This window comes from Haliotis rufescens, unplaced genomic scaffold, assembly GCF_023055435.1.
Source record: "Haliotis rufescens isolate VD_foot unplaced genomic scaffold, xgHalRufe1.0.p SCAF_12, whole genome shotgun sequence".
NCBI classification, from domain to species: Eukaryota; Metazoa; Mollusca; class Gastropoda; order Lepetellida; family Haliotidae; genus Haliotis; species Haliotis rufescens.
The window spans coordinates 19,209,728-19,232,724 of record NW_025963802.1 but is presented as its reverse complement, the minus strand read 5'-3'; the positions used below and the strand labels follow the sequence as shown (position 1 = coordinate 19,232,724).

General features: G+C 37.1%; 1 protein-coding gene across 2 annotated transcripts in view; it reads left to right on the top strand.

The window, feature by feature from the left end:
- LOC124126401 (protein mono-ADP-ribosyltransferase PARP14-like) overlaps window positions 1-22,997 on the top strand; it is a 79,567-nt gene that overhangs the window by 48,284 nt on the left and 8,286 nt on the right. For both annotated transcript variants that reach the window (XM_048393432.1, XM_048393431.1), the window contains exons 13-19: window positions 1,587-1,821; window positions 9,357-9,422; window positions 11,074-11,247; window positions 14,070-14,225; window positions 16,453-16,619; window positions 17,060-17,210; window positions 20,166-20,813. In XM_048393432.1, the coding sequence (XP_048249389.1) occupies window positions 1,587-1,821; window positions 9,357-9,422; window positions 11,074-11,247; window positions 14,070-14,225; window positions 16,453-16,619; window positions 17,060-17,210; window positions 20,166-20,813 (1,597 nt within the window). The remainder of the gene's footprint in view (window positions 1-1,586; window positions 1,822-9,356; window positions 9,423-11,073; window positions 11,248-14,069; window positions 14,226-16,452; window positions 16,620-17,059; window positions 17,211-20,165; window positions 20,814-22,997) is intronic.

The following is a 22,997-nucleotide window of genomic DNA, read 5'->3' as shown; positions in this document are numbered from 1 at the left end:
AATGAAAAGGGCTCTTGATAATGTCCTCATATTGCTTGAGAAGATCCAGGGTAGAATAGGTCTTCAGCAACCCATGCTTGACGTAAAAGGCAACTATGCTTGTCTTAAGAGGCGACTAATGGGATCGGATGGGTGGTCAGGCTTGCTGACTTTGTGGATGCATGTCATTGTATCCCAATTGCGTGGATCGATGCTCATGATGTCAATCACCAGATTGTCTGGTCTAGACTCAATTATTAACAGACGACCATCATATTACTGGAATATTGCTGAGTGTGGTGTTAAACAACAAACAGACAAACACACATATTGCTTGATGACAAGCCATTATCATGCCCATAGGGGTAGGGATACATCAGGGTAGGGATAGGGAAAGTTGACGTCACATTCAATAGTGACGTCATCTGGTTTGTTCTATGATGTTTCCATATTTGTAAAAGTGGGTCAGTGACATTCGTTGTGTGTTGATTGCAGTAAATGTTTCAAAACAGATGTTGTTGTTTCTCCCGGCATTTAATGCCGAAAACCGAAAATATAATTCGAAAACCATTCAGTGTATTTGATGGAAACTTGGCAAAGCTATCAGGCACATACTGAAGTGGTGCCTTTTGATTTTGGGATTTTTTTAATTTTTATTTTTTCTAATTTTTATGGAATGAAGTTGGACATAGACTCAATTGGGGATGGGGTTTGTTTCCGGGGCAGAATTCGAAAACCATTCAGTGTATGTGATCGAAACTTGGCAAAGCTATCAGGCACATACTGAAGTGGTGCCTTTTGATATTTTGGGATTTTTTTAATTTTATTTTTTTTAAATTTTTATGGAATGAAGTTGGACATAGACTCAATTGGGGATGGGGTTCGTTTCCGGGGCAGAATTCGAAAACCATTCAGTGTATTTGATCGAAACTTGGCAGAGCTATCAGGCACATACTGAAGTGGTGCCTTTTGATATTTTCTTTTTACGAATTTTTATTTTTTACAATTTTTATGGAAAGAAGTTGGACCTAGACTCCATTGGGGAACAGGTTCGTTTCCGGGCCAGAATTCGAAAACCATTCAGTGGGTAAACAATGTAAGCTTCTTAAAGAACATTCAACTGTTGACTCATTACATACAGAATTGCACATTTACTAGTGGTTACTTTACACACAGGTGCTGGGGGGGATATGTCATCTTTCTGATGACTCTTGTTATTTGATAACAAATTCTATCCAATGGTAATGCTATTTTTAGGGCATTATCATTTGCAAAATCCCTTGGTCTTTTCAACTGACCACCTTCGTCAGGCCGTTAATGGAAGACCTCAGGCATCTGCAAATGATAATGCCCTGAAAAAAAGCGTTACCCATATAACATATTTTATAAAAAGATATTTGAAACACTGTATAAGAAACATATTAAAGAGGTAACAAGTCGTGTGGGGCTTAAATGGCTGTGATTCCGGCATGTATGGAGACAGAATTCAAACAGGTGATAATGTGAGAAAACAAATGATATGATGTGTCTGTAACAAATTGTCAGAGTTGAGAAAGTATCTGAAAGTATTGATATTCTAATGAATAATTAAATCAATATTTTTCTAGGCATTTCAGGATGAGGAAAAGACGAGAGGATCATCACGTTTACCACCAGTACCACCCAGATCCAGTAAACCAGCCCATTTAATCAGCAACAGTGGTGGTAAAAGTGCCCCAGCTCGTCCCCAAGCTGAGTTTGATGTGACCCCCATCAAAGTTGTTGTCAAACTGGGCAACATTGCTGAGGAAAAGGCAGATGCTGTGATCAACCCAATCAACTCGGATATGAACCTGCATAATGGTAAGTTTGTTGTAATGAAATGCACCATGCTTTATTATCCCCTGCCACAAAGTGGAAGGGGGATATAGGAATGAGTGCCGTCCTTCCGTCCGTCCGTCACATTTCACCAAACTTGGCACATAGATAGGTCTAGTGGTGAACTGGTGCCTTTTGATAGTTTGGGGTTTTTAAAAAGATTATTTTTTGAGTTTCCATGGCAACGACTTTGATTTAGACTGAAAATGGCAGTAGTCATCGTTTCCAGAGCAGATCTTGAAAAAACGTACCATTTTTCTTCACCATATTTGGCACATAGATAGGTTTAGTGGTGAACTGGTGCCCTTTGATAGTTTGGGATTTAAAAACAACAACATTTTTCGAGTTTCAATGGCAACGACTTTAACTTAGACTGAAAATGGCGGTAGTCCTCGTTTCCGGAGCAGATCTTGAAAACCGTACCATATTTCTTCCCAAAACTTGGCACATAATGTAATCTCACAGTATTGAATACATTTCCTTTCTTGTTGGTAAGTTCTGCATTGCTTGAGTGTATGTTCATCCAAAAGTGTCATGGACACAGTTGTTGCATTCACTGACTAACTTCATGCAGAAACACAACTCATTACAAATACAACAGTGTAACTGATCTTAAACCTACTCAACTGCATAAACACTATATATTCTTGTCAACCATACTCTGTACTTCACTTGCTAGATAAGGGTGTTAGAACCTACACCGAAACCATCGCTCCTAGTTGTAATAAAGAAGTTGTTCGTCCATATGTCTCAACCTTACTCTTTACAAATACCATTATGTATTCTATCATAGACTGCAGATGGCAAAACAACACCAGTAATAACTTTTTTTAGTGCTGCAATTAGGCCATTTACAAAAAGGCCCAGTGAACATGTAGTTCGATCACAGGAGCTAATGCATTGCACACAACCGGACATGTTATATTGGCGGGTTGGTGAGTATTTCATGCTTGTTGTTTTTAGCTCAATGACTGAAAGTCAAGTGAGCAGATTTCCTGCCCTGTTTGTCCATTGTCTGTTGAGCATCTTCAACATCTTCTCCACAGAAACCACTTGACCATTGCAAAACCTATTTATGACCATCATTCAGCTTGTTTTGTTCAAAATGTTTTCAAATTTGGTATTTCATTAGTTAGAACACATATGCTGAGATTCTGGATATAAGTTATATTTTGATATATTTGGCACAGAGGGCTACTTTTGGTTGTATGTTTGTCTTTATGATGATTGTTGTGTTCGTTTTTTGTCCTCAGTGTTTGAATATCAATGCTGACAACCTTTTTTAAGTGTCAGTCTTTGTTGACATTTTAAATTGTTGACTACATATCTAGGTCAGATACACTTCAGTGGCACTATTTTTTTCTTCCAGTCAGCAATTTATATCTCAGTACTGGTGTCTTGATTTTGTCTGATATTTTGCAAGGTTCAATAAGAGATTCATCAGTGGATTTTGAAATTTGAAATAACTATTCAATTTGAATCAAACATTACTTATTCATTGTATAATCATTCTCATTTACTTGCAGAGGTGTCAACATGTTCATGGTTATCAAAATTAATTTATGATACATATATAATTTGGTGATAAATTTGGTAATAACAGTAACTAAGTGTGTTACATGGATGACGATTACATGCCATAGTGTGTGGATACCATGGTCAATATATAATAAAAATAATATTTAACCAGTTATATTTACAAAGTGTGTGAGTGTGTGAGGGGAACCCCCCAATGGGGACAAATTTTATCAAATACTATTTAAGTTGAGAAATGAAATTTTACACTCTGAAGTAACTGGTCAAGATCTTAAATGAGTTCTAAAATTTGTGTAAACCTACACAAACCTCTGGATCCATAACATGCTCTTGATTTTCATTGCTATTTTACCTACCAATCAAGTGTCGACGTAAGGGAAAGGGTAAGGGAGGTAACTTGTATTACTGGCAGTTTTCATGGGCATGAAGACATCCTTTCCATCCAACAGATGTTGAAAATGGGAATGTATCCATGGACTAGTGTAGGTTTACCGAAGTGCTAGCCCTGTAGATATAAAGGATGAGTTATGGCCCTTGATCCATGTTACTTTTAACTCAGTGCATAGTGACTGCAATGGAGACAAGTTTTCTCAGAAACTATTGAAGTTAACAGTACATGAATGAAACTTAGCAAGCTTATCTAAGAGATAACTATCAAAAGTGGGCTCAAGAATTGGTGCCATACATTATTTTTTCCGGCGAAACATTTCACATTTACGGTAATCAGTTTTTCTGATGACATCAAGCAACCCAAATGCCTATCTCTTCTTAAGGATTTATGAAACTCTTTTTTTTTTCATAGTTAACCTGAGGGGCACTGATCTAACGCAATTCCCCGGGACTGGTTGTTGCCTTTGTTATTGTTTTTTCCCAGTGAGTACCCGGATGAATAGCAGAAATCTAGACTAGTTCGCGACCTCTGCTGCGCCATTCGTAAGCGCATTAGTCGCTTTTATGGGTAGTAATAAGGGCGTATGGTCACATTGATGAACAAAATGAAATACAGTTTTCGAGATAATAAGGAAATGTAGGTATCTTTGTGGGTAGCATCGGTAATGGTGACGAAGTTTTGATAAGTCACTTGCTTGGTAATTTTGCGATTTTCGTTTACACTATTTTGACTTGCAACACAAAGTACATATTTCACCTGAGCATTGCTTTTTTTATAGTGTGTATTTTTTTTACTGTCAAATGTGTAACAAATTTATTAAACGTCTAAATATTCAGTTATTTTACAAAGTGACTGAAAAACATTTCCATCTGTATTATTATGATAACGAATTCCAAACATTTTGATGTTTAATGTCATCACCAAGAGACTGAAAATGTTACGTTGAGAAAAGTACATTTCTATGTTGTTTGGCTTCTAATCCTACATAATAATCTGTTGTGATGTTTGTAGGCCCTTTTGATCGTCTTAATCAATCTGGACAGATTTTTTAGTCAAAATGACTGAAATATTTACACATTTTATAAATTGCCTGAGAGAATCACATTTTACAAATTGATGGTAATATATACACGCTTACAAAGGAAAAGACCTGTGAAAACAACGTCTATCGCGCATTGAAGAATTTCCCAACCAAGACGTAGAGAAACAAGAACGAATCGGTTCAAATGAAGGAAAACAAAATGCAAATACAATGTATCATAATTACAACCTACCAAATTTATGTGTATAAATTTTAGGCAGCGTCCTTGTTCGAGGAATGTATCCGTGAATATCCACACAAAGGAACAATATCCCACTCGTCTGCAGATGTACAAAGAAACTTATTCGATGTCACGTGTCTCAGTAACAATCAAATATTTTAAAAGATATATGTCGTTTCGGGATATTATAACCCATGTTCGTTTCTCAACTGATCACTTGGATTGTTTCAGGTGTTTTACATAGGTGTCAAGTCTCAATGGTCGGCTGAGAAAGCCCACGTGACAACTATTTTCATAACGTTCACGGTTCCTAAAAAACCATTACGTGATAGATAACAATGATCAATCAATCAACGTATTATAAGTTAACCCTTTGAACAAAGTATGTTGTTTTTACATCGGCACTTCACGCCATGGTATGAGTGTATTCCCTTTGTTTTAGTAAACCGAGACATGTAAACACTCACTTTTGACATATCCACTGTGCGAGATAACAGTGATTAATCAATCAACGTATTTTCTGTTAATCCTTTGATGACTAGGAACGTTCCGTTGATTTACAAAAAAATAAATCAACTGATCATTCATCTCTTGCTGGGCTGCCACGTGCATATTACATAAAACACATTTCACCTCACTTCAAACCTGGATTTAGATTGAATAATTACCCCAGACACAATAAATGCCAAATGGGAACCTTTGTCAGGTAATCTAAGTGGTGCTACCACTAATTGTACCTGTAATAAATTCATTAACTGAGCATCAAGTGAATGACGACAAATGCACAAGTGAAGGGTTATATGAGAAAACGTTGATGTCAACAAGGGAGTAATAATCGTATTATCGACGCAAGCCGAAATCCGAAAATGCTTTCACTGCATGGATACTTTTTTTAGTATAAAACTATAACCATCTGGGGTATTTCCAAATGACGACATCCGATGAGCTCCACTGTTCTTTTTGTCTGCTTGTTTAGGCTGAAGAAATGAATTAACATGCGCCCTTTGTCGAAATCTGTATAGATCACAGTTAACCAATCAGTGTTTATGCAAAAATGCGTAAAACAAATATTGCCTCCAGCCTCCAAGTTTATTTAGCTGTCCTTGCAGACGGTAGCCCAGTCTCTGGTCACGCTCAGTTGCGTTGCGTATCATCCGGGTACTCACGGGGGAAAAAACAATAACAAAGGCAACAACCAGTCCGGGGAATTGCTTTAGATCAGTGCCCCTTTAACTTCTTATTATTCAATACAAACATGAACAAACAAAATTCTAATGTGCCCCATGGCAGGGGATTGTGATAATGCTGTTTTCTTGCAAAATTATGCAGGGACAAACATGCTAATTTAAGATATAAAGAGAACAGTTCATTTCAGGAAGTGATAAGTACTTGGCTGATTATTCTTTTCAAAGTTTAACCCTTCAGGCACCTGTTAGGACTACATACAGTTTACATTATTATATTGTTCATCATATGGATTTAATAACCATTTGATTACCAGACAAAGGTCCTTTGAGGCCAAAAGTCCACAAGCTAGAGACCTCAGATAGGGAAGTATCACTTACATGAATGCAAACGGATATAATCAGAAACATTTCTGCTCTTCGACATGGGAGATTTTAACTCCCACAAAACGTAATTTTTTAATAATTCATAAAGTTGCCTCCATTGTCCTGCGAGTAAAAACAAAGAACAGGAAGTATCCGTCCCTCCTATTGACCAATTAGATTCCACCACTCATAATTTAAACAATACCTCATTATTTCCACACAAATCAATCCCAATCCTTGCAGAAATGACCAATTCATTTTTTTTGGATTAATGTTGGTTTGATGTCAGCAACACTGTCAGATATTTATGATTTTACTACTTTTGTGTTTTTGCAGAGTGAAGTACATAATTTGTGGATATCTCTATTATAAATAGAAAGTGATTTCGACATAAAGCTGATATATTTGTTCAACTGAATATAGTTGTGCATAAAGCTGGTTTCCAATACAGTAGAACTCAGTATGCTAAGGCACTAATTAATTTGTTGGGACATTTACAAAATCTGTGGCTGACAACTCCTATCAGCATACCGTGGGTTCAATTTGTCATTTGTCGATGCTTCGTCTGTCCGTCCGCCTGTAATCATTTCGTTTTTCGGTGCGTAACTCAAAAACCATTCAATTGTTGGCAGATATTGGCAGATACATGTATATCAAACAGGCCCTGAAGTGGTGTCTTTTGGTATTAATGGATTTTTGGCTATCCCACGAAAGCGAGAGATAGACGATAATTTTGATGGAATCAGTTGTATGGGCCGTAACTGTTGTTCAGAATAGCCCGTGTTAACGTTTCCGAGGTTGCATGATTAGAAAAGACATTCAAACTGTCACTTTCATGATCTGGTAAGCGACGCTCTGATTGGTCGGATGAAAGATCGTCCTGACATGACCCTTAAAGGGATGTCCTCAGATCTTTGTTTAGCGATAGCATGAACAAGAAACTGATTTTAATGAGATTGAACATATTCTGAAGTGGTGCCTTTTGCTATTTGTGGATTTGGGGCATTTTTATTTTTCTCGATTTGCATGGAAAAAATTTGGACTTAGTCTCAAAAGGATAGGGATAGATGTGGTTTCCAGAGCACAACTTGAAAACTGTAAAAGACTTTTCATCCAAAACTGGTACATGTATTAAACAGGACTGAAGTGGTGCCTTTTGCTATTTAGGAAGTTTTCTAAATTTGATTTTTACCAGTTTCCATGGAAACAAGTTCGACTTAAATGGAATTAGGTGTCATTTCCAGGGCAGAATTAAAAAACTATTCAACATTTTCATCCAAACACATGTATTAAACAAGGCTTGAAGTGGTGCCTTTTGCTATTTAGGATTTTTTGTCCTGTTTCCACGGTAACAAAATTGAATTTGACTCTGTTCATAGTGGTGTATTTGTCCGGACAATATATCTAATAAGTATTCTTTCTTGAAACTGTGAACACACAAAGACCAGGTTGCCAAATGGTGCCCTTTGCTACTTAGGGGTGTTTAGAATGTATATATATATATTTTGTTTTTATGGCAACAAGTTTGACTTTGACTCTGTAAAGTTCCAAATCCCAATTCCATGGTATAGTTTTGATAGCTCAATAACTGCTCTTGTATATGGACGGACAGATTAGATAGAAATTCTCTCATCACGTTGGACTTAAAGTAACAGTCAGATGATTTGTTCTTTCAAATTTGGGGATCTGGGGGGTTTGTCATCTTCTGATGACTCTTGTATTTTGTTTCAATTCTATTATTGTAAGACAAACATTTCTGGTTACATATATTTCATAAAATAATATCTTGATATAGCAGTAACTGAATTTTATCAGTATTGCTTGACAAAGGTTATAGCTTCTGATGTTCTGAATGTATATCAATCTCTGTCTTTCCTTTTCAAACCGATCAATTCTCAATTGCAAGCTTACAACTTTGCTGAATAATGTGATGTAATGTTCGGTTATCATACCATGAATACATTTCTGCTCGAAAACACTGACATAAGAACGTCCTTGTGCCATATTTCAACGTAATTTCCACGAAAGTATTTGCAAGCCAATTATTAAGTGTTATTAATTTTGGAGACTTTCTCCAAATAGATTTTCCTAGACTTTTGATATAATAGTTTAATTACCTATTTGATTGTGTAACTCCACAGAAATATGCTTAGTTTACAAGACAATACAAACGATAATCATAATCTCTGCATAAAACACAATGCCTAGCAGAACAGGAAATACAATTTGATAGGTAAATCATATCATAACATTGTACATTATGTAAAAGAAAATGTCTTCTATAGGGAAATGCTTGTGTCATGAAACATAAAAAGAGGGAAGAAATTCTGACTTAATTTGAAGACTCTACCTTATTTGGATTGTTCTAGACTTTATGATATGTTACGTGCTATATATATTCACATACAAGAAAAACGAAAAATAAATTCTGTTGCAATTAGTTGGAGTTTCGCTACTATTTTGTCATAGATTGGATGGACCATAAACAGGACTCAAGGCAACTGATAACTTCAGAAACAATATTTTTGACTGTTAAATTATGCTATTTGGGAAAAGTGCCATCCGTGCACATGGATTAAGGAAAATATTTCATTCACCAAGCCTGTTTTATTCCACTGATTCCACAGATTAGGATTTATTAAACCTTGGATATTTCTTGCTTTGAATAACATCATTAGCAGTTAAGCGCCATCATAGCCATTTAGCTTCCATGGACAGTGTTTCTGGGGATAATCACTCGGGTTAGCATGAAGTCTATTGTCTCGTTTCTTTCAATTTCAGGAAGCGTTTCAAAGGCTCTGCTCAAAGTAGGTGGACATGAGTTGGAGCAGAAAACCAAGGATTTAGGTAAGAATGGTATATTTTTCATGATGTGTATGTCATCCTTACATGTTTTGTTTAGAATTTGTTTTCTCTTAATTTACTGAACTGCACAAAAACATGTTAAAAAAATTGTGTACTACATATCCTTGCATGGCAGCAAAACTTGAAATCTTAGATAAGTAGATTGATATTTTAGCTCACTTTGACTTTATCAAGACACTTAACTAAAAACTCATTGTTTGAAGGATGTTCATGAGATCCTTCTGTACAATGAACTCTGCTACATGCTAATTGTACTGACCGTGTCAGTTGAGCGACGTTACGAACGTTACAGCAAATTATGTAACTCACCTGCTGTTGGGGTCAAGTTTCACTATTCTAGTGAGATGTAAAACATTCATCTCCGCTCATGATAACATATTTTAGGTTTGAAATTATCCTGCATGTTTTGATGAAAACAATTAGAGATGAATTATTATTATTGAAATATGTACTCGCCTGGTACGAAGAGCATTTGTTTATCTCTTTCTCCCCATACATATGCTGCCATACGAGCAGACTAGTGGATTTTTCTAGGCTTGGCTATCATTCACGTTTAGTATTGATGGTTTCCTTTGGGTATTCAATATATTTTTACTCCCTCATGTCCAATCTGTTTGGAATTATTACACTATTGAGTACCAGAAGACTAATTCTGCTTAAAATGTTGTTTCTTGTGACTTCTAATTTGTATGTGTTCATGTCCTGCCCCAAAGATGCATAAACTCAGAACAGCGCTTCACATGTGTAATTTTCAATAAGCTTAACGTGGAGCCTTTTTGTGCCTTATTCACTGCAGTAGAGTTCATGTAGGTGTGATGCCTGCATTCAATATGTAACTAAAGATCTGTGTTATTATACTATTAGGTTCACTTGTTACATCGATGACCTGGGTTCGATTCCCGACATTGGTACAATGTGTGAAGCCCATTTCTGGTGTCCCCCGCCGTGATATTGCTGGAATATTGCTAAAAGCGGCATAAAACCCATCTTCCCGAGGCAAGAGAGTTAACTGACTATAAAAGTCCAGGTTCCACCCTTGCCAAACTAGGCTGGAAATCCTGGGCTCGATCGTAGCGCCACCAGTGGCTATTACGTGTTATATCCCTTCTATGCATATCCTATGGACCCATCGGATTCCACCTCTTGTATCACTTGCATTTGCTTCAAACAAAACGGCAGCGCCCAGTCAAGACGATCTGATCGATAATCAAGATCTATATATTGTGATAAAACGAGTCTTACATCGCGAAGTGCATCAAATCACCTGAGCACCTTGATTAAAAACATGAAAAGATTTAGAAAATATCTGGTGACAACGAGTTAGCGGTGCACATGCTTTGCGAATCCTGCAATCGACCAAAATCTGCATGACAATTTACAAACCGGATTTTGATTGTGATTGGACTATGCATAGACTCGTTAGTCCAGCCAAAATGTAACTCCATAATGCCAGCCTAGTTCGGCAAGGGTGGGAACTGGACTTTTATAGTCAGTTAACTCACTTGCCTAGGGAAGATGCATCAAACCATGCTCACTCTCTCACTCACTCACTCACTCACTCACTCACTCACTCCACCACTACGACTACTTCGGCTACTACTATAATCAAACTTTTTTGTTGATCCTTTTACAGGGAAAAGGTTGCAAGATGAGAGAATAGTTAATGTTGTGATAGTTAACGGTGTCAGAGTATGTCATGTGGATCGCCGGCTTGTCAAAGAAAATCAGAAACAAGCCATTCTCACTTGCCTGAAGTATTCAGACAAACTGTTAGATAAAACAGTTGCTTTCCCCATTCTTCAAACAGGTAGGTATTTCTTTGACTGGTGTTCATCTTTATGATGTTTTTTTTATATGTGCTTTGTTTTAAGCTCAGTCAACTATGAGTCAAGTGAACTTATGTCATGGTCTGCTTGTCCGGCATCAGGCACAGTTAACACCTTCGGCTCAGAAATCACTGAACCAGTGAAGATGAAACTTCACATGCTTGTTCCTCCCAATGATGTCACCGAAATTTGTTTTTACCTTTAGTTGACCTATGCACTTTCGACAATGTTCATAAAATCTTGCAAAATGCATTTCCTCTCATTATAACCATCATCTCCTTAGAAACCACTGGACCAATGAAGCTGAAACCTCACATGCTTGTTCCAACCAACAATTACACCTGAATGTGTGCAAGAGGTTCAAATCAGATTTTTAATAAGGCCTCTTCAGCAGCAATTTGGAAACATCTATTTACAGCCATCGTTCATCCATTGTTCATAATGTATAATAGCTAATGGGGATACAATTATAAAAAAGCCTGCATGTTATCAAAAAACCTGCAGGCCACTGTAATGACATGGCAGCCTGCATTTCCCTAACACATTGGCTGCTGTCTATTCTTTTGTTATGTGACGTCATTGGCATCACGTTCTCTTTTGTGACGTCATCCTATATTACCGGTATGTTCTATGACATTGATATTTGTAAATCAGTCACCTCCATTGTGAGGTTTCAAATACCATTACAAAACATATGCTGCTTTTTTTCTCTTGGTTTGTTCATTTTGGGATATGCTATAAATGTTATAATGGTAACAATATTTTCGGGGCATTATGTCTCCCCCAGAATGGAGGGAGACATATTGTTTTTGGCACGGTTCCCGTCGGCGTCGGCGTCGGCGTTCCCACCGTTTCCAGACCATAACTCAGAAACCGTTTAATATTTTTTCGCAAAACTTGGTATACACATTAACCCAGCACTGAAGTGGTGCCTTTTGCTATTTAGAGATTTTTGACATTTTTATTTTTTCTCGTTTCCATGGAGATAACTTGAACATAGACTCTGAATGGGGGTAAGCTTTGTTTCCGGACCATAACTCAGAAACCGTTTAATATTTTTTCGCGAAACTTTGTATACACATTAACCCAGCACTGAAGTGGTGCCTTTTGCTATTTAGAGATTTTTGACATTTTTATTTTTTCTCGTTTCCATGGAGATAACTTGAACATAGACTCTGAATGGGGGTAAGCTTGGTTTCCGGACCATAACTCAGAAACCGTTTAATATTTTTTCACGAAACTTTGTATACACATTAACCCAGCACTGAAGTGGTGCCTTTTGCTATTTAGAGATTTTTGACATTTTTATTTTTTCTCGTTTCCATGGAGATAAGTTGAACATAGGCTCTGAATGGGGGTAAGCTTTGTTTCCTGACCATAACTCAGAAACCGTTTAATATTTTTTCGCGAAACTTTGTATACACATTAACCCAGCACTGAAGTGGTGCCTTTTGCTATTACAGTTTCCATGACATCACATATGTCATTGTGTAGAAGACCTGCAGAGTCAGATACACGGGCAATTACATCACAGAGACTTTCCTTTGTGCCATATAACATTGCTACATCATTTCTGATATGTTGGGGATATTAATATATTTGTGTCCAAACTCTATTAGTACTTTAAGTGGATTTTCTACAAATACTTCAGTAACAAGAAAACTGTGCTACTTAGATGACTACACTGTCAGGTGGGTAAATGATTGAGGGATTAGTGGTGTTGATTAGACGCTGAAGTGGTGCCCATTAGTTGTTTGAAATTTCTAGGAGTTCTATTTTTGTCTCTGTTATTTAGTAATGGAGGGTGGGAATGAAGAGATGGGGTTTAACGTGAAGTAAACGAATGAACGGGGGTTAGGGGAGTGGGGGGAGACATATGTTTTTACGAGTAAAAACACTTTCTAGTTATTGTTTGCTGAACCCCTGGTGTGTTTAACTGCCGTCCTTCATTGGTCGGTGAATGGCCTCTGCAAATGATAATGCCCTGAAAAATATTGTTGCTCTAACCTTAAAATTTGGTATGTGTACAATACATTAAGTCTTGATTTTGCATGGACCATATTCATAAATTCACAGGATGCATATTTGGCTCTGTAAACATCTCTGAAATTTTGGGACTAAGGCAGCTGAACTTGTAGCTTGTATGTTCCTCCTTATGATGGCATCATGTTATCTTCATATCATTATATTTTAGTGTTGGTATTTCTTCAGTTTTTATGCCGAAGATATTTCAATATCAATGCTGATAGCGATTTTTGTTGAGTGGTGTCTTTGTTGACACTTGTTGACAAGCTCTTGACCACATAACATGGTCAGCTACAGTGCCCTGGCAAATGTGGCAAATGGAAATCAGAGATGATGATTACGTCTTCTACAGAGACAGCTACATGTACCAGGGAGCTAGCACAATATTAATCAGTTTTGATTCAGTGTCCTTGACTCTTTAGAATAAGTCCCAGGTGGCTTTTGTGGTCAGGGACTTACCGGTAAGTCTTACTCTCAATGGAACATATCACTAGTGGAGGATATGAGTATTTCACCCTTGTTTCTAAATGGGAAGTGATGGCATCAGACTTGAAGTGCATAGGGCTTTACTTAAAAGTAAACTAAAGGCAAAGGTCTCTTGTTTGTGGCCCTTATGCACTCATCACTGGAACTGGGAGCTGTGTTTATGTATTTGAGGTCTCCAGGACCTGAATATGATCCAGGTCTGTGGCATTGTACCCTCATTTATGCTACTGCTGGATCTATTGATATTGGAATTTACGGTTATTATTTTATGTCACTTTTTGTGTCGTTATAGGTGATGTGTCAGAGGAAATGGCTGACGACTTACACAAAGCTCTAAGTCAATTTCTCGAATCATCTCAAAATCCAAAAATACAAGAAGTTCGTGTTGTGATTCATGATCATGAGTTCTTCGACAAGTTCTCAAAAATGTTTGGACAGCTCACTAAAGGTAAATATTTCATTTCATTAGAGGAACTGTCCTCAACTTTCAGCTCAAGTTGACAGGGTGGTATTACTTTCATGGCTTATAAAAGCCAAACTGAAGGGTCTAATAAGCTAGCTTCTGTTGGGAAATGTCTTTGTTCGCAGAATTCTAATCACATGTTAAGCATCGTTTGGTTGTCTGTTAACTTTTGTCTTCTCCTCTGCCCAGCAGGATGAGCATGAAATATTGAGAGAGTTGAGTAACTCCAAAATGGGCCTCTTGTAGATTTTGTGTAGAATAGGTCCCCAACAACCTATGCTGGTCGTAGGAGGCAACTTCACGGATCAGGTGGTCGGGCTCAGTGACTTTGTTTGATAGTGTGTCATCGTACCCAAACATCAAGGATATGACATTGAAAATGAATGTTCGTAACGACTGTGATCCCCCATGATCCAGGACAACTGCCTGACATCATCTGGCATCTGGGCATGCTCGTGATGGTAGCCCTTGGGATCTGGTGCCATGTTTTTTGCAGTTGACCCAGATTGTTAGGTGCTACAGTACATTGGTGGCATGTGGTCCTGTGGACAGCGCACTGGTCACAAATGAGGTGAAGTTGAGCAACATTGGTCGTGGAGAGTCTTTGGATGGATGACCACATTCGGCAGCTTGGCTTCTGAGAGTTTCTAGGGCTTCGGTCTTGAAGCACATGTTCCACATGTGGCATTTTCTTGGGCAAGTGCCTCTGTGAATGGTACCCGGTAGGATGAGATGGCAATGTTTTTGTTAACCTCCTAGCGCCTAGCAGGCAGCTTGGGTTGTAATCTCCCCCATAATTATTATCCCCCGCCCAACGTAGTTTTTACGTTTCCATGGCAACAAGATGGACTTAGGTTCTGTGAGGGTAGGGTTCGTTTCCGGAGCATAACTCATAAACTGTTCAATATTTTTTCATCAAACTTTGCAGGTGTGTCAGGTACATGCTGAACTAGTGCCTTTTGCTATTGAGAAATTTTAGAAATATTTATTTTTTACGGTTCCATGGCAACAAGATGGACTGAGGTTCCAAACTCATCTTTTTTTTACAATTTCCATGACAAGTTCCACCTCGGTTAAAAAAGGTTAGGGTTTGTTTAGATTTAATTATGTCATAAATTCTGCAACAGGGGCGGGGGATATAGCCATGTTAGTGGCAAACTCTTGTTATAACTACTACTGCTACTACTACTACTGTATAAATTTATGTTTAGCCCAGAGATGTTCAAGGAGGTTGAGGTGAGATTGCCAAGGCAGTAAATATGCAGATGTTCCCAATCCTTAAGAGATTTGTTGCGCTTTGTGTGGGCTGGCATTATCCTGTTGGAATTCAAGCTGATGATAAATCCTTCTCTCAAAGGGTACCTACCACATCTGGCCATAATGAATACCTGTGAATGACCATCAAGCTGTTTGTATTGGAGTGCTATTTTACAGTGCTGGTTGTGCTCATAAGCACACCTCCAATCACAACTCTGCCAAGTCGAGAAGGAATCTCGATCATCACTGAATATAATGTGATGCCACTGACACAACTGCCTGACACTATGACGCCGTCCTAACTCCATTCTTAATCATCTGTGATCAGTGCTGTCATCTTGTTGCCTATCACTTGGTGATATCTTTTAGAACCTGCAGCATTCAACCGATGGTGCACCGTTTGCTATCGCAAAAATTACATGCCCTTTTTTTCATTAACATTTTACCGACCAGTCAAACGTTGACATGAGGAAAAGGGTAAGGGAGATAACTCATATTACCTAGAAACCAAAGCCAACACCAGTGTTTATGGCCTTGAAGACATCCTTTCCATCCAAAAGATTTTCTAGGGCTTTCTTTTGTGTCAGTCAGTTTTTCGATGTAGAATTTCTCGCAAACTCTATCATAATCAACAGGTCTGGCCTACCCGACACTGAGGCTGGTTTGTAACACGTAGTTTGATTGGTACATTATACCAGTTGCATAGCCAATGAAACTTGCAAATGGAAATTAAGGGTCGGTAAGTTAAGATTGCAAGAACCATGGCAATGGATCCAGGGGTTAGTGTAAAAATATAAAATATAGCCTTGTATGACCTTTCCAGAAAAAAATCAGGTGAGATATTTTTGGGGCCCTATTTATATAACATGTGATCTTCTATCCCATTTTTTAGTCTTGTTTTTTAGATAGGTTCATTTCCATTTACAAGTAACCTTAAAGCCTTTTTTTATTCAAGATGAAGGAAAAAAGGAACAGCATAGATTATATGGAAGTCATCAACAAGTCACTTTCACTCTTTGGTCAGACCGGAGAGAATGTTTACGGAGTGCTAAAAGAAAACTGAAGCAATTTTGTACCATGGAGGAGATGAAAACTTGCATGGAAATTCCTACAACCATCACCGTAAGTACTTACGGCTATACATGTAAGGATATCACCTCATCAGGTCAAAGGCCAATGGTTGTGTGTTTTTTCAGGTCAAAACTTGCAATTGTATTTGTTTGTGATGTGTGTCACAAGCAAACACGTATCATCACTATTTAATAGTCATTCATAAACAAATGCTTGTGGTTTTGTTGGAATCGTACAGAGGACTCATACATATGGCTAGGGAAAGTGTTGGGGTTTTTTTTCGCTTTCATTTTCACCGAAGTGATAAACATCAAACACAGCATCCCTTTGGACCTTCCTCCCATTGAAATGATGTTACATAACTGAAATGCTTTTCAAAGCGGTATTAAACCCAACTCACTATTTCAAAATATATTGTCCTCTGTATGAATGTAATTAGCCTAAACTGACTTGAAGATTCAAAGCAACATTGATGTTGAGCTTTCTTACAGCCAAAAGATATTTCCATGGTTGGAAAAGAATATCCAAAAGCTCAAGTCTGTCTCAGCAAAGATCGAAATATGATAGAAATGAAGGGGAAACCAAGGATGGTGCTTCAGGCTATTGATGCCTTTCACAAACTTTTCCAGAGAAACTCTGATGGTGAGTGTAAAAGAGTTTATTATATACTTCAGTGTGAAAGACTGAGTTTTTTTTAAGTTGAGAAAAGAAGTGATATTTTCACTGCAGTGAACAAAACACGTGATATATCCAGACCTGTCAACCCCTCATCATGACAATGGGGGAGATTTGACTTCAAAAAGGGGGAGATTTTTAAAATAGTGAAGATAAGATAATTTCCACCTTTTATTTTTATTATTGTTATAAAGAAAACAAATTATTTTGAAACAATAAATGATTGATAACTTCTTATATGTACAGCTTGCTTAATTTCCGTATGCATTTTCCTCCTCAAAGAATAAACCTAGCTCAATCTACCCATATCACTTTTGTTCAAAAATCATCTCAGATAAACGCAAACAGATATATGAAATTTAACGATGGTAGTTTGACCAGTTGACGACATGTTCAATCCGTCCAGTTGTCAGGCTTCGTTACGATGCAGGTCTTATGAGTATTTGGCATGATTTTGGTTACAAAATATGCCAAAGAAATATCAAGTGCATTTATCTTGACGCAACATGATCTGTCCTAATTTCAATAAGATATATTGTTTATTTCTGGCTGCGGTAGTCTGTTGACAGTCCCATTACTTCGCTTCTTAAATTCTCTATTCTCTCTCTCCATGTTCACATTATTCCATTCCTAGCAATGTACCGGGGTATGCCATATTTGGAAGTACTATCATGTTTTACTACAATTTATGAATGAAATGAGTCTCGTTGTCGTTGTTGACCTTTCTGACCTTGACGTGTATTAATCTCATTGGTTGACTAGTACTGTTGTATGCAAATTATTGCAGATCTGGGATGCCAGCGAACTATTAGCCAATCAAATCGTGTAAAATAATCACAGGATACATTCTCATGAAATTTGATAAGTTCTATGTGTTGATATTTCTGTGCGTTCAAATCTCGATGACAGTCAAAAGGAAATTTATAAGTTTCACTTTAAACTTTAACTTTGAAACCCTACCTATGAGGAAGCCTGATCGTGTAACGCATTGTTATTTTGAATACTGAATCAACCAATCATGTATAGTGTTGTTTCTGAAAACGGCGCTTGCAGGTCATATTTTTGTTTTTATTTCCGAGAGTTTAATGGCGTAACTTTTAGGTATACTGATGTTTTAACAAAATTTCTGACAAACCTGATAACCAATAAAGTCATGTTTAACTGGACCGGCCATATGTATCTACATTCTAAAATTATTGAGGAATATACATGCTAAGAACATAAGGACAACAGTTCATTTCAGGAAGTGATGAATACTCAGCTGATTATTCATTTCAGTTTTCATTGTTAAATCGTTCACCATATGAATTTGAATACCAGTTGATTACTAGACAAAGGCCCACCTGGGTCCCCCTGCTTGTGACTGTGATCGCGGTTGCTTAAACTTCCCATTTTTTGTTTTTACTCACGGGACAATGAAGGTGAATTTTGAAAATAATGAAGAACTCTGTTTTGCGGGAGAAATAGTCCATCATGCAGGAGACTGGGGGATTGGGACTGGGAGTGTCCTGCAAAATGTGGGAGGGTTTACAGGTCTGTATATCACTACAGTCAACATAACACTTGATATATCACTACAGTCAACATAACACTTGATATATCACTACAGTCAACATAACACTTGATATATCACTACAGTCAACATAACACTTGATATATCACTACAGTCAACATAACACTTGATATATCACTACAGTCAACATAACACTTGATATATCACTGCAGTCAACATAACACTTGATATATCACTGCAGTCAACATAACATTTGATATTTCACTGCAGTCAACATAACATTTGATATTTCACTGCAGTGAACATTACATTTCATATTTCACTGCAGTGAACATTACATTTCATATTTCACTACAGTAAAGATAACACTTGATATTTCACTACAGTCAACATAACACTTGATATATCACTACAGTCAACATAACACTTGATATTTCACTACAGTAAACATAACACTTGATATTTTACTGCAGTGAACATAACACTTGATATATCACTACAGTCAACATAACACTTGATATTTCACTACAGTCAACATAACACTTGATATATCACTACAGTCAACATAACACTTGATATATCACTACAGTCAACATAACACTTGATATTTCACTACAGTAAACATAACACTTGATATTTTACTGCAGTGAACATAACACTTGATATTTCACTGCCGTGAACATAACATTTGATATATCACTGCAATGAGCATAAGAATTTGACGGAACTATTGTATTACAAGAGTTACCTCCCTGCGAATTGTCTCCCTTTGTCGGAAGTGTCTGGCCCATACATAAACTACAAACTGTTGACTTCCTTTTTGCGTTAGTTCTATATTGGCAAAGGCAAATAATGACAGATGGTCATTTATGGAGTTAATATAATATTTTAGTGACCTCGAATACTTTTTATTGTCCGTCCGTCACATTTCATTTCTGGAGCACAACTCAGAAACTGTTCAATATTTTTACATGAAACTTTGCAGGTCTGTCAAGTACATGCTGAACTGGTGCCTTTTTCTATTTAGAAATTTTAGAAATTTTTATTTTTTACGTTTCCATGGCAACAAGATGGACTTAGGTTCCAAACTCATATTTTTTTTACAATTTCCATGACAAGTTCCACCTTGGTTGCAAATGGTGAGGGTTTGTTTAGATATAATTATGTCATAAATTCTGCAACAGGGGTGGGGGATATAGCCAAGTTAGTCGCAAACTCTGGTTATGTTTGTTTATGTTTTCCCATAATACTACAAAATAAAATCAATAGGAAAGTTATGAAAAACAACCTGTGTTCACTCTTGCAATCATTATGTGGTTGAAAGATCAGGCTAGGACTTGTGGCAGAGTCCACCGAATTTGTGTTTAATATGCCAAAAATTCATTACTGAGCATCTTTTCTTCTGCTAGACTGGCAGCGACAAGCCAATGAGGATGTTGAGCCAAACATACTATTTCATCCAGGAGAACACTCAGAAATGTTTGGCAATGATTTGAACAAATTGCCAAGCAACACAAAAGAAACTGCTAATTACATGAGGAACATGTATCCAAACCATCAATTGACTCATCCCTCAACCAACTCTGAACATAAAATCTGGGAAGATACAACTGGGTCAGCGAATGAAAAGACAAGAACACATCAGTGGAGAGCAGAAATGTATAAAACAGGTCAAGAATCAAATCACACAAAGCCTACACAACCAGAGGGGGCAACTTGGAATGCACACCTAGAAAACCATGAAAACGACCATGATTCCAGGCCTGAAGAAAGACATGACAGTTCTGCCACAGGAAGTCTGAAGTCATTTATTCAATCAGCTAACAAAATGAAATGGTTCTTCCTGGATCCTGATGCAGAAGCTCTTGCAGCTTATGATGAAGGAATAAGCAATGACATTGAGCAGTCTTATCTGCATGGGGAAAACACACACAAACTGCCTCTTGATGAGGAGTCAGGAACTCAGTTTATCGTAAACTTCAAAACTATGGAGGAGTATCCTGAAAGTGACCAAAGTGACAAGGTAGAAATTCTGAGAAAAGAGGAAATTGACACGGGTGAGTCACTTGAAATCACAGTAGATATATACCCCGGTACTGTAAATCTTGAAATTAACGTGAGCATGAATTAAATGCGAAAACTGCGAGTGGTCTTTGCTCGCATTATTAAACATCGCATTTATATCAACAATAAGACACTTTGGATAGCAGACTGTCCAACTTAGACATTCGCTGAAAACAAACAACTATGTATTCCACATCACTGTTTATCGAGCAGCACTTGTAACAAATATGTAAACAATGTCATTCAAACACTAATTACATCCTGTGAATTGTCACTGCTGGGGTCAAGACAAGCGTTCTACTCATTTATGTTATCACTGATCACACCTGCAAGTCCAGACAGATGCCACCCACGCAACACGAGCCAGCGTGCATGTATGGTTTTAGTGGAAGACCTCTATTTGGTGTGTGATTGGATTAATGTAAGGTTGGATTAAAGGGGCACTGATCTAATGCAATTCCCCGGGACTGGTTGTTGCCTTTGTTATTGTTTTTTCCCAGTGAGTACCCGGATGTATAGCAGAAATCTAGACTAGTTCGCGACCTCTGTTGCGCCATTCTTAAGCGCATTAGTCACTTGTATGGGTAGTAATAAGGGCGTATGGTCACATTGATCAACAAAATGAAACACAGTTTGCGAGGTAATAAGGAAATGTAGGTATCTTTGTGGGTAGCATCGGTAATGGTGACGAAGTTTTGATAAGTCACTTGCTTGGTAATTTTGCGATTTTCGTTTACACTATTTTTACTTGCAACACAAAGTAAATATTTCACCTGAGCCTTGCTTTTTTTATAGTGTGAATATATTTTTACTGTCAAAATGTGTAACATTTTCAAATTTATTAAACGCCTTAATATTCAGTTATTTTACAAAGTGACTGAAAAACATTTCCATCTGTATTATTATGATAACGAATTCCAAACATTTTAATGTTTAATGTCATCACCAAGAGACTGAAAATGTTACGTTGAAAAGTACATTTCTATGTTGTTTGGCTTCTAATCCTATATAATAATCTGTTGTGATGTTTGTAGGCCCTTTTGATCGTCTTAATCAATCTGGACAGATTATTTAGTCAAAATGACTGAAATATTTACACATTTTATAAATTGCCTGAGAGCATCACATTTTACAAATTGACGGTAATATATACACGCTTACAAAGGAAAAGACCTGTGAAAACAACGTCTATCGCGCATTGAAGAATTTCCCAACCAATACGTAGAGAAACAAGGTCGAATCGGTTCAATGCTACAGCACATGAAGGAAAACAAAATGCAAATACCATAATTACAACCTACCAAATTTATGTGTAATTATGGTAATTTTGCGATTTTCGTTTACACTATTTTGACTTGCAACACAAAGTAAATATTTCACCTGAGCATTGCTTTTTTTTTATAGTGTGTATATTTTTTTACTGTCAAAATGTGTAACATTTTCAAATTTATTAAACGCCTTAATATTCAGTTATTTTACAAAGTGACTGAAAAACATTTCCATCTGTATTATTATGATAACGAATTCCAAACATTTTGATGTTTAATGTCATCACCAAGAGACTGAAAATGTTACGTTGAAAAGTACATTTCTATGTTGTTTGGCTTCTAATCCAACATAATAATCTGTTGTGATGTTGTTAAGCCCTTTTGATCGTCTTAATCAATTTTAGTCAATCTGAAGAATTTCCCAACCAAGACGTAGAGGAACAAGAACGAATCGTTTCAATGCTACAGCGAATGAAGGAAAACAAAATGCAAATATCATAATTACAACCTACCAAATTTATGTGTATAAATTTTAGGCAGCGTCCTTGTTCGAGGAATGTATCCGTGAATATCCACACAAAGGAACAATATCCCACTCGTCTCAAGGGTCGGCTGAGAAAGCCCACGTGACAACTATTTTCATAACGTCCACGGTTCCTAAAAAATCCATTGAGTGATAGATAACAATGAGCAATCAATCAACGTATTATTTGTTAATCCTTTGAACAAAGTATGTTGTTTTTACATCGACACTTCATGCCATGATATGAGTGTATTCCCTTTGTTTTAGTAAATCTAGACATGTAAACACTCACTTTTGACATATCCACTGTGCGAGATAACAGTGATTAATCAATCAACGTATTTTCTGTTAATCCTTTGATGACTAGGAACGATCCGTTGATTTAC